A 16722-nucleotide genomic window follows, 5' to 3' on the forward strand; every position below is an offset into this window, starting at 1 on the left:
GCATGGTGAGCAGGAGTCCATACCACGAGGAGGGGACAGGCTGCCCAAGAAGCCAAGCTGCATACGAGGTGGGACGGTAAGCATAAGAGGGGTGGGGCCCAAGGTTGAGTCCGCCATGTCCTGCTCTGAAGCCTTCCATGGCTTCCCATTGCCTTTTGAACACAGTCCAAAGTCAGCAGGCTTTTAAGCCCTTGCTTCCTTCCTGACAACCTTCCAAATCCCTTCCTTCCTCTCCATGTGGCCATTCCCTGCCCAACTTTCACCTGGACATACAGGGTACTTCCCATGCCCCAGATTCCACAATTCCTCCCTCAGTCACTTCTCAACATGCACAGTTGAACTAAAGTGCCACCTCCTCCAGGAGAGCTTCCCTGGCCAACGCCTCCTCTCCCATCCCCACTCCCATAGCTCTCATGACTCTTGGAAAACATTTCCGCAATTCACACATGCAGGGCACTATTTGTGGACGTAACTGCACCCAATAGGCTGTGAATTCTCCAACAGGGACCGTCTGCTGCCTCACTGTGGTCCCAGCACTGGATCTCCTTCCTGGCAGGAGCTCAGGGACGTACGAATAGGCCAGAGCTGTGCCCAGAGATCCATCCTCCTGCCCTCAGGGCCTGGCACAGCATGAGGTGGCCAGCTGCTCCTGGCTGCAGGCAGCCCCATACTTTACCTACACACGGCATTCACAGGCTATGATTTTCTCTATGTGCCCTAATGGGAAGCGGGTTCTAGACGATGGCCCTTCTTCACAGTTCTCTCCAACACATTACCCAGTCCTCTACCCAAAGGGCAGAGTTAGGCCCTGTGCCCTCACTGGCTCTTCCAGGTGTGAGCCTCACTGGCTTTTGCCCTCTGGGGGAATCCAGCTGAGGTCTACAGAGCAGCGTGGGCCCTTCTCACATTCCAGTCTGACAGGACCTGGAAGCAACTGACAGGTTCCCTGCTAGAAACCGCCTGCTGTACATTCTCAGCCAGAGCCCCAGCTAGGCTCTTCCCTCCTTTCCTTTCAGACCCACCTCCTCTTCCCAGGCCCTGGAACACATCCGTCTACTACCATACTAAGTCTCTTCTTGTTAGGAGGTCTCAGATATTTAATGTCATCTCTGCTCTTGTAGAAAAAAAAAAAAAAAGGCTATGGAATCAGAAATTTTGATTGTCTGCTCATGACTGTAGGGAGAAGTGAAAGGGAGTAAACAGCAGCCAGAAATGGATGCCGTCACACTCCAGCTCCTAGCACGTCAATCTTATGGATTCTCATGAGTACAACCCCGGATTCCCACCCCACCCCACCCACACATACAAACGCGAGTCTCCCTCCAGAAACTGTTTTGGGATCCCCAGGAGAGGGAGGCCCTATCCTCACAAGTAAAGAAACTTCAAAGAGCAATTTACGCATTTGAAAAGAGACTCCAAGATACACTTTTTTTTTTTTTTTTTTTTTTTTTGCGGTACGCGGGCCTCTCACTGTTGTGGCCTCTCCCGTCGTGGAGCACAGGCTCCGGATGCGCAGGCTCAGCGGCCATGGCTCACGGGCCCAGCTGCTCCGCGGCATGTGGGATCTTCCCAGACCGGGGCACGAACCCGTGTCCCCTGCGTCGGCAGGTGGACCCTCAACCACTGCGCCACTCGGGAAGTCCCCCAAGACACACTTTGAGTCAAGAGGAATTAAAGTAACCAGGTCAAATAGATATGAACAAAGATTAAGAATTTGAAAGTACATTTGAAAATAATCATTAATCTCAGTATTGGTTCAAAAGAACAAAGAGGACTATGATAGGGAATCTCTGTGAAGGGTTCATGCTTCAGTTCAAGGAAGTCCAACAGTGAGGATCTTTTGTTAGCTGGGTTTGTAATTTCACGACGGATCATGGAAGGGCTGATTTCAGCATCGCCAGCATACTTACAAGTCACCACAAGCTGCAAATACGCCAAGCCCCACACTCCCCAGCTCCCTCACGTGCCCCACTGCACGTGTCACCTTCTGTGGTTTACTTTACTGTGCTCCTGGTTTATGGAGCATCTGTCCCCATCTGAACGGAAGTCCCATAAGGAGGGGATTCACTGCAGTATCCTCAGGCCCCAAAGCAGGGCCTGGCACATAGTAGGCCCTCCATATTTGTTTAAAGAAGGAATAAATGCCATTTTCCTCTCTTTGCTCAGAGCTGTGAGTGCTTTGGCATCCTCTGCCTGCAAAACACTTTGGCCAACCCCTTCTCTAATGCCTAGTGATGGCTATACAGCTAACTAGACTCAACCCCAGGGCGGGCAGGGGATAAGGAGAGAGAGCTGGAAGGAAGAGATATTTGGGGTCATTAGGGTTGGTTTTGCAGGCAGGAAGAAGGAAGGCTGAAAGGAGAGGGCCCATACAGCCAGCACTCACTCCTCTGCACCCTCACTGCCACTGGGCAGTGATGAGATGCGTCTGAGCCCACCGCCCCTTCTGGACCAGCCAGCCTGAGGCAGAGGCCGCCCATATTTGCTCTCTGTATCCCTCCAACGGGCTTGACCCAGGGCCTGGCCCCTAAATGTCTGCTGTCTGGGTGGGGAGTGGATGAAAGCCAGATCCCCGGAGACCACCACTCCTGCCCCACGTCACCCAAATGCACCTGACGGCACCAGCATTCAGAGAATGGCACTTTATTTTAAGACTTGATTTTTTTGCCATGATTTTCTACCGATTCCTCCATGATGGTGTCGTCTTCTTCCACAGTGACCAGGACCTTCTTGCCCACCAGACTGAAGATATCTTCAGGAGGGTAGCCTTTGGGCTCACCCACCTTCACAGTGAGCATGTCCAGTGTTAGAATGGTGCCTTCCGGAATTTTCACTTTGGCCACCACAGACTTGCCCAGCTGTGGACAAAATTAAGACTCAGTGCCAGCCTCACAGAAATAGTTAGCACACGTTGCTTTATCCCCAAGGTCCCTGATCAGTTTTCTCGCACAAGGTTACCTGGATAGCAGGGACTCTGTTTTCCCCCTTCGGTGCCTAGAACAGTATCTCACACACAGCAGGGACTCGGCCAGTGTGGGGTGGACTCAGAGGAGGGGCCTTTATAATAAAGGACTCAGGTTATGTAGCCAAAGAGAGCCAGATCCGAATCCCAGGCAGCTGGGTACAAGCTGTGGCTGAGTTTCTCTGTAAAATGGGAAATAACAGTGTCTCTGCCCTGTCAGATGACTACAGGGATTCGTGATAATAATGTAGGTAACCTACCTGGAACATAGACTGCTCTCAGTAAATTAAAATTATGATTGCTTTTGTCATCGTCCAGTTCAGCATCACATTTTAAACATGGGGAAACGGAGGTCCACGGAGGGCGGGTAAGCTGGCCAAGGTTGCGAGGAGCCAAGATGAGAACCTGGGGTTCCTGACTCCTGGCCCACTGCTCGAGGGACACAAACCTTGTGTCCTCCTTGCTCAGTACAGTAGCAGTACAGAGGGCGCACAGACACTGAGTATGGAAGGGAGCCTCTTAGGAAGAGGCAGATAGGCTGGGCAGGTGAGGGGAACAAAGGAGACCTGAAGCTCATGACCAGTGTTTCTAGGTCTTGCCCATAGATGCTTTTCAACAAAATAATCTAGTCCAATACTCTGCATCTTCCAGGTAAGGGCCAAGGAATCAGTTCTGGAATTTATGCCAGGACAAAAGGTCTTTCGGCGGATGATTATCAGATTCTGCATCCTCTGGTACCTCACTGTTTGCCCAGGGAGCCAGGAGGCTCAGAACCAAATTAAGTGCTCAACTGCTATAACTCTCATTCCAGTTTGTGGGCCAGTTCTCTCCCCTTTTCTTGTGTAAGGTAGTTTGTTTCTTTTTACTGTTATTTTAATTTCCTGGTGTATATGCATCTTTAATCTGAGGGCAGCAAGTAGGCCCCACTGGGATAAAAGAGCACTCCTCTAGCAGGCCTGGTGTTAGAGCTTTGTTCTGGCCCAGACAGCCCGCAGCGTTTGAGGAGTGTCTGCTTCCCTGGCAGCCCCGGGACGCCTGGCTCTAGACTCAGAGGCCGAGCCAGGTATAGGCCATGGCTTCCGGGAAGCCCAGATAGTCAGTGTGCCAGGCAGGGCTCGCGGGCCTCCCCATCCCCTCTGTCTGAAGGTTAACGCTGCACAGCTCAAACTGCTCCTGAGGGAACGTTTGCGTCATCCCCCACCAACCCCGTGACAAGCCCCACCCCCATCCATCCATTGCCTCCCACGCTTAGGGATGCCTTGACATAGCACAGGCCCTCCTCCCACTGCCTCATGGGGCCCCTCTGCCTGGATGTCCCTCAAGGATTACCTACTCCACGGGACCCCAGACTTGACCTACCCGCATGCCTCACGAGGGGCCCCGGACACCATCCCCCTTTACCCGGGGTCTAGAGCGCTGGGGCCAGAGGCTTCAGAGACTTAATGGAGAACTGTAGTATGCCAGGGAACCAGAGAAACAGCTGAAGTTCCTTAAATACCCAGTTCCTCCCGCTGCTAATATGAACTCCAAAAAACTCATAGGCTCCGAGCGACATCCCTGCATCATTCCACTGGCCTGGGCTCAGGTAGGGCTGGTACCAACTACCTCTCAGGTAAGTGCACGCAGCCCCCTCTCAACAGTGGCACCCGGCAGGACAGAAGAACCCACCTTCTCGTTGCAGGCCATCTCACAGGGCAGCAGCTGCTTGGTCGGGGAGCCCAGGGCCCTCTCCACGAGGCGCACGGACCTCACTAGCTCGGCCAGCTCCGCAGGCTCCAGCGAGGCCGAGTGGTCACTCCCCTTCCAGGTCTTGTCCAAAGTTATGTGACGCTCCAAGACCTTGGCCCCCAGAGCCACTGCGGCCACAGATATCACTATACCTGTTTCATGCCCAGAATACCCTATGGGAATGTCAGGAAAGAGCTTCTGATATTCCTTTAAAATAGAAAAAGGGAGGGAAAAAAAAGTTAAATAGTGTGGTACTTTCCGCATACATTCTAGAGTCAGGCAGATCTGAGTTTGAGGCCCAGGAAGCCTCCGAGGCTCTCTGAGTCTCTCCTTCCCAGGGATAGCAGTACCTGGTGGGAGCTGCTATGAACTTGTGGAGGGCACTCAGTACACTGTAAATGCTCAAAAATAATGGCTGCTGTTACCAGGAACACATCTGAAGAATGTTACACACTGCGCAAACCACGAAGAATAATAACAGAACTATAACCAAATGCCTAAACCCATTCAAAAAGCATCTGTCACATTTAATTAGCCTGAGCTGCTGAAAGCAAGTATGCTATATGCACAAATATCACCATCAATAATACATACAGCCCAATCTCGAAACAATCCTTTGGTGGGAATGCTAAATAATTAATTAATTGGTTATCTATAATTCACTGGATGTGACGAAAGACATTCTAAGTGGAGTGAGCCTTGTCAGTGAGGGTGACCAGAAAGCTTAAGTACAGCAGAAAGACCCAGATGGGAATTAATAGAAGATAAGGATGGCTGAGTGGCAAAGGCCTTGAAAACCAGGCTTAAGGGTGTGTGATGGACAAAGAAGTGCAGGTTGCTAGGTCAGAGGACTCACCCTGCTGTGACAGGGGTGGGCTGGGCCTGGGGGGCAGGCTGGCAATTTAACTCTGACGGTGCCCTGCTCTAAAGAGAGAGGATGTGAGCCTACCTCAGGTGGGGATGGAAGGGATATGGGGACCACACTTCACAAAGGAAGAAAACTGAGGAAAATATTTGGCGTCAGACACACTAAATTGTTAATTACGGTAATCTCTGTGGGATGGGATTACAGAGGATGTTCATTTTGTATGTTATATATTTCAGGGCTGAATTTTTTTTTAAACCATGTTTAAATTTAAAAAATAACATGATTTAGAGATGAGCTAGAAATGGAGAAAAGACTACAAAACTGGGAGAGACAGAAACTTTAGTTAAAAAGAGAGTAGTGTCATTTCAAAAAAGGTTAATTTTTTTTTTAAGTTAAACATGAAGACTAAAAAAATGTATAAGAGCTTATATAATCATGGGGGGGAAAAACCCGCAGAATGTCATATACGGTAATGAAAGAAAAATATAAAAGGAAAACTGGTTAATTGCAGTATCAGGATTGTGTGTGTGTATATTTAGAATTCCACTACTCTTACTATAATGTTTTTTGTACGATAATTACACACATATATATTTCCAATTAATTATGTTTCGGGAGCTACCAGGAGGAATTGATAGAGATGGCCCGAAACAATAAGGGACAAAGAATTCTACTCCAGCTTTGCCACCAGGATGCTGTGAGATCTCAGGCCAGGTAAGGACTGGACCTCGTCACCTGTAAACCGACTGAAGTGGAACAGACAAAATGCTGGGAGAGAGAGAGCTCTCTCAAGGTTGTCACTGTAACAACTCTGACCCTCAAGGATACTCAGAATCAGAGAGCTGGTAAATAACAGAGTTGGAAGTAGGAAAAGCCAGAAGTTTCAAGAAGGTCTCCTACAACTCAATATGAAGAAAAACGGATTTCTATACACCAGTCTTCATATCTGCATTATTCACAATAGCCAAAAGGTGGAACCATCCCAAAATGGTTTTGTTGTGCTACCATCGCCACCATCCATCTCCAGGACTTTTTCATCATCTCAGAGTCAAACTCTATACTCATTAACACTAACTGCCCATTTCCCCCTCCCCCACTGACAAGACAAAATGGGTATTTTGTTTGTCAATATGGAGAAAAATGGTGTATTTGTACACCAATGTTCATATCAGCATTATTCACAATAGCCAAAATGTGGAACCATGCCTAATGTCCATCAACGGATGACTGGATAAACAAAATGTGGTACATATATACAATGGAATATTTTTCAGCCTTAAAAAGGAATGAAATGCTAACACATGCTACAACATGGATGAACCCTAAAGACATTATGCTAAGTGAAAGCAGACACACAGAAGGACAAGTACTGTACGGTTCCATTTATTTGAGATACCTAGAGTAGTCAAATTCATAGAGACAAAATAGAATGACTGTTGCCAGGGGCTCGGGGAGGGGAAATGGGCAGTTAGTGTTTAATGAGTATAGAGTTTGACTCTGAGATGATGAAAAAGTCCTGGAGATGGATGGTGGCGATGGTAGCACAACAGTGTGAAAGCACTTAATGCCACTGAACTGGACGCCAAAAAATGGTTAAGATGGTAAATCATATGTATATTTTACAAACACAAACCCACAACTCACTAAGAAAGCCAGCGATTCACAGAAGACGGACCGCTGATGGCCATTACACACAGGTAAAGAAAATGTATATGGACAATTATGAAGACTCCCCCTTAAATTTTATGAGAGAAATTAAGGTTGGTTTTAAGAAAACGTAATTTGTAATCTTTAGAATGTATCTGACTCCTTAACTGCATAGTTGATTCTAATTTGATTCTGCAACAGCAAGATCGTCAAAGGATGTTCGAATTACGAAGCATGTCAAGACTGGTTAGAATTTGGGCTGCATCTTCCCCACAGCAAACGGCCCAATCAGACAAGGGCCCTCCCTCAGGCTCACCGAGATGACGCACAGGTTGACGTCCTCGGGCTGGAGCGGGTACGCACTGGTGCACTGGAGGAAACAGAAGTTGGGGTTGAGGGGCTTCACAATCTGATAGACTTGCTTCATGGTGTCCATGGACTGCATCCCACTGGAGATGACCATTGGGCGGCCTGAGGGACCCAACACCAACACCATCATCACTTTCTTTTTAGGGGTTCTGACTCTCCCTTAAGCACACGCAGGGGTTTCATCATTCTACTGAACCCCGCAAATATCTCTTAAGCACTGTGCCAGCCACAGTGGGGGAACAGAGGTGAGCCTGGTGGGTTCCTGTTCTCAACCACGGGAAACGTAGACTCCCCTCACCCCCATAACATTATTGTTCAGCAAAGTGAACCCAATTAAGAGGAATTTCATACTCTTTAGAGAGAGATGAGCATCTCATTGGATTAAGAGGTTGCATGGTGTGGTAGGGTGAGCACTGCCCCAGGCTCAAGAGTGTGAGGCCCGGGGCGGCCAACGTCCTAACTGTGTGTTCTCAGATGCCTCGTCAGTGAAGTAAGTAGAAAGCAGCAGCATCATATGACCTGCGTCAGTCCCAGGATTGTCATGAGGATCAAATGAGATCACTCATGTTGTAAAACCACTTCACAAACTGTGATGTGTGGAGGTTGGATATTATACCTACAGAATACTTCTCAAAGTCAGAGCTTCCTCTAAGAAGTTTGACACATACTGTCATATCCTTAATTTTATATAAATATTTTCTTAGAAGTTAAAAATAATTTAAAAATTCTTTTAAAAAACTGTCTTATTTTTCATTTCTTTCCTTGCAAGTCAGCACATGAAAAAGTGGGAGTATAGGCTGACTGGAAAATCTGTCTTCAGGAGACTCCGGGGTGAAATTACTAGCGGGGTGAAAACATGAAGGTCTGGACTCAGATGTATGACAAAAATTAAACACTCACCTTTTCTGGCTGTCTTTTCCAGATAAGGGAAGTTGTTAGTGTCCCCAGATCCAACTTTGAAAAATGGAACATTCAGTTCATGCAGAAACTCAACTGCCATCTACAAAAATCCGAGAGGGAGCTCCTTTTCACGACTGCTCAGAAGCACTGTCCTGAAGACAGGTGAGGAGCCACATACGAAGAGAAAAACCCCTCTTGCCCAGCAAGAGGGACTCTCTCAACAACTTGAAAGCAGACACAGATTTGTTATGTCATGTCATTCAAATTCAAACATTCCGTCATTCATATCCACCCATCCATTTGTCCAACAAACGTTGCGTGCTGGCACACACTGGCTATGAGCAACTGGAAAAGAATCGGAACCCTGGCCAGACCTTCCTTCCCCAGGGGCCTGGAGCCCCAGTAAACAAACGAAAAAGGGTCATGACCTAATCCTGACCCAGCAAAGCAGGCAGTGAGCAAGTGAAAGTCCCTCAAAGGCCTCATCCTTTCCTCAGGACCAAACAGCCGGAAGAGAGGCCATTTCAATCCTTGCCAAAAATGGAGCGTTTGATGGCCTAGCCCTGACACACTGATCCACAGCTGGCGGGGCCCATCAAACCCAAGCCCTTTCAGACCTCAAACTATGCTGCCCACAGAAAAAACGAACCTCAGTCACTTTTTTGGACACAACGTCACTGTTTGAGGTTACCTCTCTAGGGCCCTTCACCATCCTTACCTGGGATTCATCAATAACACTCAGGAAATTGGCAAATGTCAGCAAATGCTTGCTGAAGGAATCAGTGGACCACAAGTTTTAAGAATAAAATCTCAATTTGCTGTAAAATTACAATTTTACATTACTATTACTGTTTTCATTACTATTTTTTTTAAACTGAAGTTGAAAATCAGAAGTAGGGCGAATCAATGTCTTGGAACGTTTCCCAATATCTAAGTTCCATCTATTAAAATGCTGGCTGAGTCTCAGAAGTAACTTTGGAAGACTTGATTAGCTAGGTCAGTGCTTCTCACGCTTTATTACGGGCACACGAACCTGCCATGGATCTTGCCCAAATGAAATGCAAATTCTGATTCTGTTGGTCTAGAGTGGGGCCTGAGAGTCTGCATTTCTTGTAAGTTCCTGGGTAACACTGCTGTTACTGCTCCGTGAATCATACTCTGAGTAGCAAGTAGCAAGGTTACCAGCATGAAAATCCAAAGGGCTCGGGGGTGGTAAGGAACAATATGAGAAGGCAATTCTGCAGCAGGTTCTTTAAATCAACCCACTACTGCCTGAGCTCCCTTCCATCTTCCCAGCAGGTGACGAGGTATTCCAATCATTGGTCTCACTCAGAGAATCACCTTCCTCATATGTTAATCCTCTAATAATGTAGGGGTTAGAGCTGCTGGTGATTCATACAGAGTGACCAACCAGCCAGTGAACAGTTCAAAGGCAGAAGGCAACCCCCTCGGTCTAAGAGACACCTCTCAGGATGGCCCAGGTGCCACTCCCCTCCAAGGTGCTAAGCCACCACTGCCTTCCCCCACTCTGCTTTATGTCTTCCTCGTCTCTCTCTTCCCTTCCACAGTTTTCTATGTCACTCTCTCCTGTGTACGTATCTCTCGTACTGTTAACCAGCCCTAAGGTGGAACTGAAAACCATTTGTTTTTAATATATTTCTTGAACAAAGTCTAATGTTCCCACCCTTCTCACTCCATCTGGCAGATGAAGAGTGTTTTCTATTTTAAGAGGGAAAACCCTATGCTAAGTTTTCGTCTGTAAAATGCTCTATTTGTGAGAGCATGGCTCATGATGAAAAAGTCCCCAAGGGCATAAAGAGATGGATGAGCCCACTCAGGAGAGGTGCAGAGCGCGCAGGGGCAAGGAGGGGCCAAATGCAGAAAACACACTTTGCAAAAGCTTACCTACACTACTGTATAGCCCAGGGAACTCTACTCAATGCTCTGTGGTGACCTAAATGAGAAGGAAATCCAAAAAAGAGGGGATATATGTACATGTCCAGCTGATTCACTTTGCTGTACAGTAGAAACTAACGCAATATTATAAAGCAACTACACTCCAATAAAAAATTTTTTAAAAGCTTACCTACACTGATTGTAAAATCTGCATGGAGCTCTACAATTTTCAAGTGAGGAAAAGGGGAAATTCCTGCCGGAGGAGAAAGGTGCACCTCGTTTTGCAGCCCTCCTGGGGAGCCAGCCCCATCTAGTGGCCATTTAGAAAACTGCCATTTTCTCAATCCTTGGTCCAGGAAGATCCCACATGCCACGGAGCAACTAAGCCCAGGAGCCACAACTACTGAGCCTGCGCTCTAGAGCTCGCGAGCCACAACTACTGAGCCTGCATGCCACAACTACTGAAGCCCACGCACCTAGAGCCCGTGCTCCGCAACAAGAGAAACCACCACAATGAGAAGCCCGCACACCTCAGCAAAGAGTAGCGCCTGCTCGCTGCAACTAGAGAAAGCTCGCGCACAGCAACAAAGACCCAATGCAGCCAAAAATTAATAAAATTTTAAAAATAAATAAGTAGAGAAAGCATTCTTTAAACATTAAAAAAAGAAAAAGAAAACTGCCATTTTGGATTAATCCCTGCAAACGGTGCCAACTTCCGTAGTAATCTGGAAGATACTAGCCTTCCATCCTGAGGCAATATTACTGTGCCCAGGGCCCCTCAGTCTAGGTCAGCGCCAGTGGCTGCCTTCTCTCTGTGGACTCCCTGGCTTCCTCTAGCCCTGCCCACGCTGCTGTCTGTCGTCCTTCCATCTAGGGGTACAATGCAGCCAGGCAGTCTCACAACTTCTCCTCCCTCCCACCCCACACATCATAAAGGCTTTCTGAGTCTGTCTGAAAGGAACTCGACTGAGTATGACCCTCCCTGGGCATCCAACTGGGTTAAACACACAGAAAACAGTCCCACTAGCAAACTGGTTTGGGTAAAATGCTGCATTGTTAGACTCTCCCTTAGAGGGTCCCAGTAAATACAATTGTCTAGCTATTTTACAGTGTTTCCCACACTTATTCTACTCAGAACCCTTATTTATTTGGGGAAGGGGCTTTGATTCTAAATTAATGAATTAATGAGGAACCCCCTTCCCACAACGTGTGCCCACAGAACCCCCTTTCCACATCATGTCCCATGAGAAATTTGGGGGCCCGCTGATCTAAGGGGTAACAGAAATGACAGGAGTGGAGCTGGGATTTTTCTAGAGCTGCTTCCACTCCCCTTGGTTTCTGGATCCATGGTGATGAGCTGGGGAGAACAGGGGGTGCTGGAGAGCTGCCCAGGGTGAGGAAATGATGAGGGGGGAAGCACGGAGCCATAAAGGCTGGGCCTGCCCTCAGCCCGGTGGCCCTGTCAGAGTGCACCACGACGTAGGCAGGGGGTGCCCTGTGGCAGAGGTGGTGGAGGAAAGAGGGCACCGTGGAGGCAGGCGCTGGGAGGGAAGGGCAGCTCTGCCGGAATGGGTCTCCAGGGGCCACCTCTATGTCACGGCTCCCATTTGCTTTCTCAACAGAACCCTCCATTTTGACCAGACACTGCTCATTTCAGTCAAGTTCCACATGCCTCCATGCAGTTTTGACCGTGTGCCCTGGCAGTTTTCTTGGTCTTCACAAAGTTCGTTCCACCATGCCTTAACCTTTCCTCAGCACACAAAGACTGCCCTAGGACAGCACACAGAGTGGAGAAAATCGGGACTCAATAAATGCCTACTATCCATGAGGAAGTTTGGGTGGGTAAACACTCAGAGATACTTGCCAGGTAAACACAGAACAAGGAACCAACCCACCTCCAACAGCCGGGTAGACAGGACTTGCTGGTTTGGCAAAGGGACCTGGCCGGCAAAGAAAATTAACTCTTGCAAAGGCTCTTAAGAATGCATTTCTCCTTACTGCCTATGCCCAGGTCAGTCAGGAGACTAGTGGGGAACAAACAGCATTCTTAGGAGAGAGGAGCCTCCCTGCCCTGTTAGTGTGAAGCAGAGAAAAGGGTTCTGAGCAACAGAACAGCTGTCATTCAGTGGGTGCAGATCTTGCACCTCCTAGACTCACCTCACTGGGTCCTCACTGCAGCCTCTGGGGTGGGCATCTTGATTACCCCGTTTTTACAGATTGGACACGTGTGGCTCAAAGAGGCTACATGACCAGCCCAAGCCCACCGATCAAGTGCTAGTACCAGGACCTGAACTCAGAGGGTGTCCGCAGAGCATGCGTTTATACACCAAAGAGAAGTGCTTCCTGGGAAACCAAGAGGGTACCTGCGGAGAGTCAGCCCCAGCTACCAACACCCAGCCAGGTTCCTCTCCTTCTCCCACCTGCTCCTGATTCCCACCTCGAAGCCACCGGGGAGTGAAAGACCTAAAGAAGTGACTTCCTGAGCAGATGCAAGGAGATGCACCCCCTTCAGAGTCCACAACCGGGAGCTCCGGTGCCTGGAAACGTGTACTGGACAGGAAAGTTCTCATCCCAAATCCAAGTCACCTTAGTGACACTATCTCTGATTCTATGCTGGCTCAGGACAACAGAGCAGGGAGAGCCTTTGGATAGCAGCTTGTTCACACACAAAAGGAAATGGAGGCCCACAGCAGGGAAGGGACTCTTCCAAGCTCACACTCAGAGCAGAGCAGGGCAAGGACCCGGATGTCCCGATCCTCAGCCCAGGCTGTTTCCTGAACCGTAACTAACATCGCTAAGCGCTGGCTGTGTGCTGCGCTTTACATGGGTGATCACATTTAATCCTCGTAACAACCCTACGAGATGGGTTCAGCTGAAGAAACAGAAGCACAAAGAAGGTAAATAACCTCCACCTGGACTCAGCAGGCATGACGGGCAAAACCATATTCAAACTCAAAATGTGACCCCAGAGTCTGTACACTTAACCACGGGCCCATCCAGCCAGAGTCTGCGCTAGAGAGCACTCTTAGTACTGAGGACTCTACTGAGTTTCTGTTTATGCAGGTTCTACCTATTCATATTTACTGAATTAAAATATGTTAAGGGACTTTCCTGGTGGCACAGTGGTTAAGAACCCGCCTGCCAATGCAGGGGACACAGGTTCGAGCCCTGGTCCGGGAAGATCCCACATGCTGCGAAGCAACTGAGCTCGTGCGCCACAACTACTGAGCCTGCGCTCTAGACCCGCGAGCCACAACTACTGAAGCCTGTGCACCTAAAGCCCGTGCTCTGCAACAAGAGAAGCCATGCAATGAGAAGCCCACGTGCAGCAACAACAACAACAAAAAAAATTTTTAAACCAAGGATTTTTTTTTTAGATTTTAAACTTTTTATTTTGAGATAATTAATAGCTTCACATGTAGCTGTAAGAAATAATACAGAAAGAACCTATGTACACTTTACAGTTCCCCCCAGTGGTAACATCTTGCAAAACTACAGTGTAATATCACAACTGGGAGGGTAAGGTTGATAGAGGCCACCGATCTCATTCAGATTTCACCATTTTCAAATGTACCCATCTGAGTGTGCTCGTATCTAATTCTCTGCAATTTTACCACGTGCCCAGACTCACGCGGACCACCACCACAGCCCGATACGGAGTTATGCCACCACTACAAGGCTCCCGTCATGTTACCCCTCTATAGCCACATCAACCTCCAAGCCCTCCCCTCCCTAACTCCTGACGACCACTAATCTGCTCTCCAGCTCTATAATTCTGTTATTCCGAGAATGTTAAATAAGCAGAGCCGTACGGTATGCAACCTTCTGAGAGAAGCTTTTTCACTCAGCACAATATCCCTGAGATCCATCCAAGCTGTGGCAGCCATCAGTTTTCACTCCTTTTTATTGCTGAGTAGTATTCCGTGGTATGGATACGCTACAGTTTATTTAATGATTCATCCCCTAAAGAAAGTTTGGGTTCTAGTTTGGGGCTACCACAAAAAAAGTTGCTATGGACACTCATATACAGATTTTTGGGTGAACATAGGTTTTCATTTCTTTGGGGATAAATTACCAAATGACAACTGGTGGGTCCCATGATGAGCACATGTCTAGTTTTATAAGAAACTACCAGTATACGTCAAGTGGGTGAATCGTACAGTATATGAATTATATCTTGATAAAGTTGTTTTTAAAAAAGGAAAGAATTTTCTAGAATGTACCGTTCTACATTCCCACCAGCAATGCACGAGAGGTCCATTTTCTCTGCATCCTTGCCACAATTTGGTGTTATCATCACTTTTTTTTTTAAGATTTAATTGTATTTATTTTTGGCTACGTTGGGTCTTCGTTGCTGCGCGCGGGCTTTCTCTAGTTGTGGCGAGCGGGGGCTACTCTTGGTTGTGGTGCTCTGGCTTTTCCTTGCTGTGGCTTCTCTTGCTGTAGAGCACTGGCTCTAGGCGCACGTGGGCTTCAGTAGTTGTGGCGTGCGGGCTTAGTTGTTCCACGGCATGTGGGATCTTCCCGGACCAGAGATCGAACCCGTGTCCCCTGCATTAGCAGGCGGACTCCTGTCTATTGCGCCACCAGGGAAGTCCCATCACTTTTTATTTTAGCCTTTAGCCATACTGATAGTTGTGCAGTGATATCACATTGTGGTTTAAAACTGAGAAATGTTTAAATTACAAGAATAGACAAGCATAAAAGAAAAAACTAAAAAATTGGACATCATCAAAATTAAAGATGTTCGTGCTTCAAAGGACACCATCAAGAAGTGAAAAGATACCCCACAGAATGGGAAAATTTTTTGCAAATCATGTTTCTGATTAGGGACTTGTATCAGGAATATGTAAAGATAAATAACCCAATTTTAAAACTGGCAAAGGATCTGAATAGATATTCCTCCAAAGAAGACACACAAATGGCCAATATGCATATGAAAAGATGCTCAACATCATTAGCCATCAGATAAATGCAAGTCAAAACCACAATAAGATATCACTTCACACTCACTAGGATGTCTAGAATCAGAAAGACATGTAATAACAAATGTTGGTGAGGATGTAGAGAAATTGGAACCCTCATACATTGCTGGTGGGAATGTAAAATGGTGCAGCCACTTTGAAAAACAGTCTGACAGTTTCTCGAAAAAAATTAAACATGAGCTACCGTATATACACCCAAGAGAAATGAAAATATGTTCATATAAAACATGTACATGGATGTTTGTGACAGCATTGCTCATACTATTCATACTAGCCAAAAAGTGGAAACAATCCAAATGTCCATCAACTGAGATGTGGATAAATAAAATGTAGTCTAGCCATAAAATTGAATGGTATTCAGCAACAAAAAGGAATGAAATACTGACACATGCTATCACATAGATGAACCTTGAAAAAATGTTGCCATGTGAAAGAAGCCAGACACAAAGGACCACATATTATCTGATTCTATTTACATGCAATGTCCAAAAGAGGCAAAACTATAGAGATAGACAGGAGATTAGAGGTTGCCTAGGGTTGAGAGAATTGAGGGAATTGAGCAATGACTGCTAATGGGTATAGTTCTTCCTCTTGGGGTGATAAAAATGTTCTAAATTGATTGTGGTGATGGTCGCACAACTCTGTGAATATACTAAAAACCACTGAACTGTGCAATTTAATTGATTGAACTGTATAGTATGTCAATAAAGCTGTTAATTAAACACTGGGAAACCAAAAAATTCATTTGACTTGCTCTATTGATATATTCACTTTATTGCGGTGGTCTGGAATTGAACCCACAATATCTTCGAGATATGCCTGAATGCTTATTCCAAAGACAGTACTAGGGATCCAAAATACATCTGTACACTTCCTTGGAAATTCTCTCCAGAGCCTGTTTATGGGCCCTGCAAAAACTAATCTGCCTCAAAATGAACCTCCAGGGACTTCCCTGGTAGTCCAGTGGTTAAGACTCTGTGCTTCCACTTCAGGGGGCACGGGTTTGATCCCTGGTTGGGGAACTAAGATCCCGCATGCCGAGAGGTGTGGCCAAAAATTAAAAACAAAAAAACGAATCTGCCTCATTACTGACTTGTTACCAAGTTGGTCAGATCAAAAGTTTCACCCAGGAATTTTAAGTCTATTCACATTTGACCCAAGAACAATCAGTTTCTTGAACCCAAACCAGCCCTCTCCAAGGACTAAGATTTAGCTGTCCCTGAGTGAATGAGCCCTACAGGCAGTTACCAAAGAGCAATCCCCAAAGGTTCTGAACCCACAGTACATGAAACAAGCACGGAATGAAAACTGTCATTTCTTGGGCATGACCTTCCTATCAAGCTATTTCCTAAGCATGGACTATGGGT

At 47.0% G+C, this 16722-nt stretch overlaps 1 protein-coding gene across 1 annotated transcript in view; it reads right to left on the bottom strand.

Annotated features, from left to right (window-relative positions):
* Positions 1 to 2627: 2627 nt before the first annotated feature.
* NANS (N-acetylneuraminate synthase) overlaps positions 2628 to 16722 on the bottom strand; it is a 29177-nt gene continuing 15082 nt past the window's right edge. Inside the window, exons 3-6 of the mRNA XM_030829809.2 lie at positions 8475 to 8574; positions 7522 to 7676; positions 4631 to 4897; positions 2628 to 2858 (exon numbers count right to left, since the gene is read on the bottom strand). Of these exons, the coding sequence (XP_030685669.1) occupies positions 2649 to 2858; positions 4631 to 4897; positions 7522 to 7676; positions 8475 to 8574 (732 nt within the window). The 3' untranslated portion in view covers positions 2628 to 2648. The remainder of the gene's footprint in view (positions 2859 to 4630; positions 4898 to 7521; positions 7677 to 8474; positions 8575 to 16722) is intronic.

This window comes from Globicephala melas, chromosome 6 (genome assembly GCF_963455315.2).
Source record: "Globicephala melas chromosome 6, mGloMel1.2, whole genome shotgun sequence".
Lineage (NCBI taxonomy): Eukaryota > Metazoa > Chordata > Mammalia > Artiodactyla > Delphinidae > Globicephala > Globicephala melas.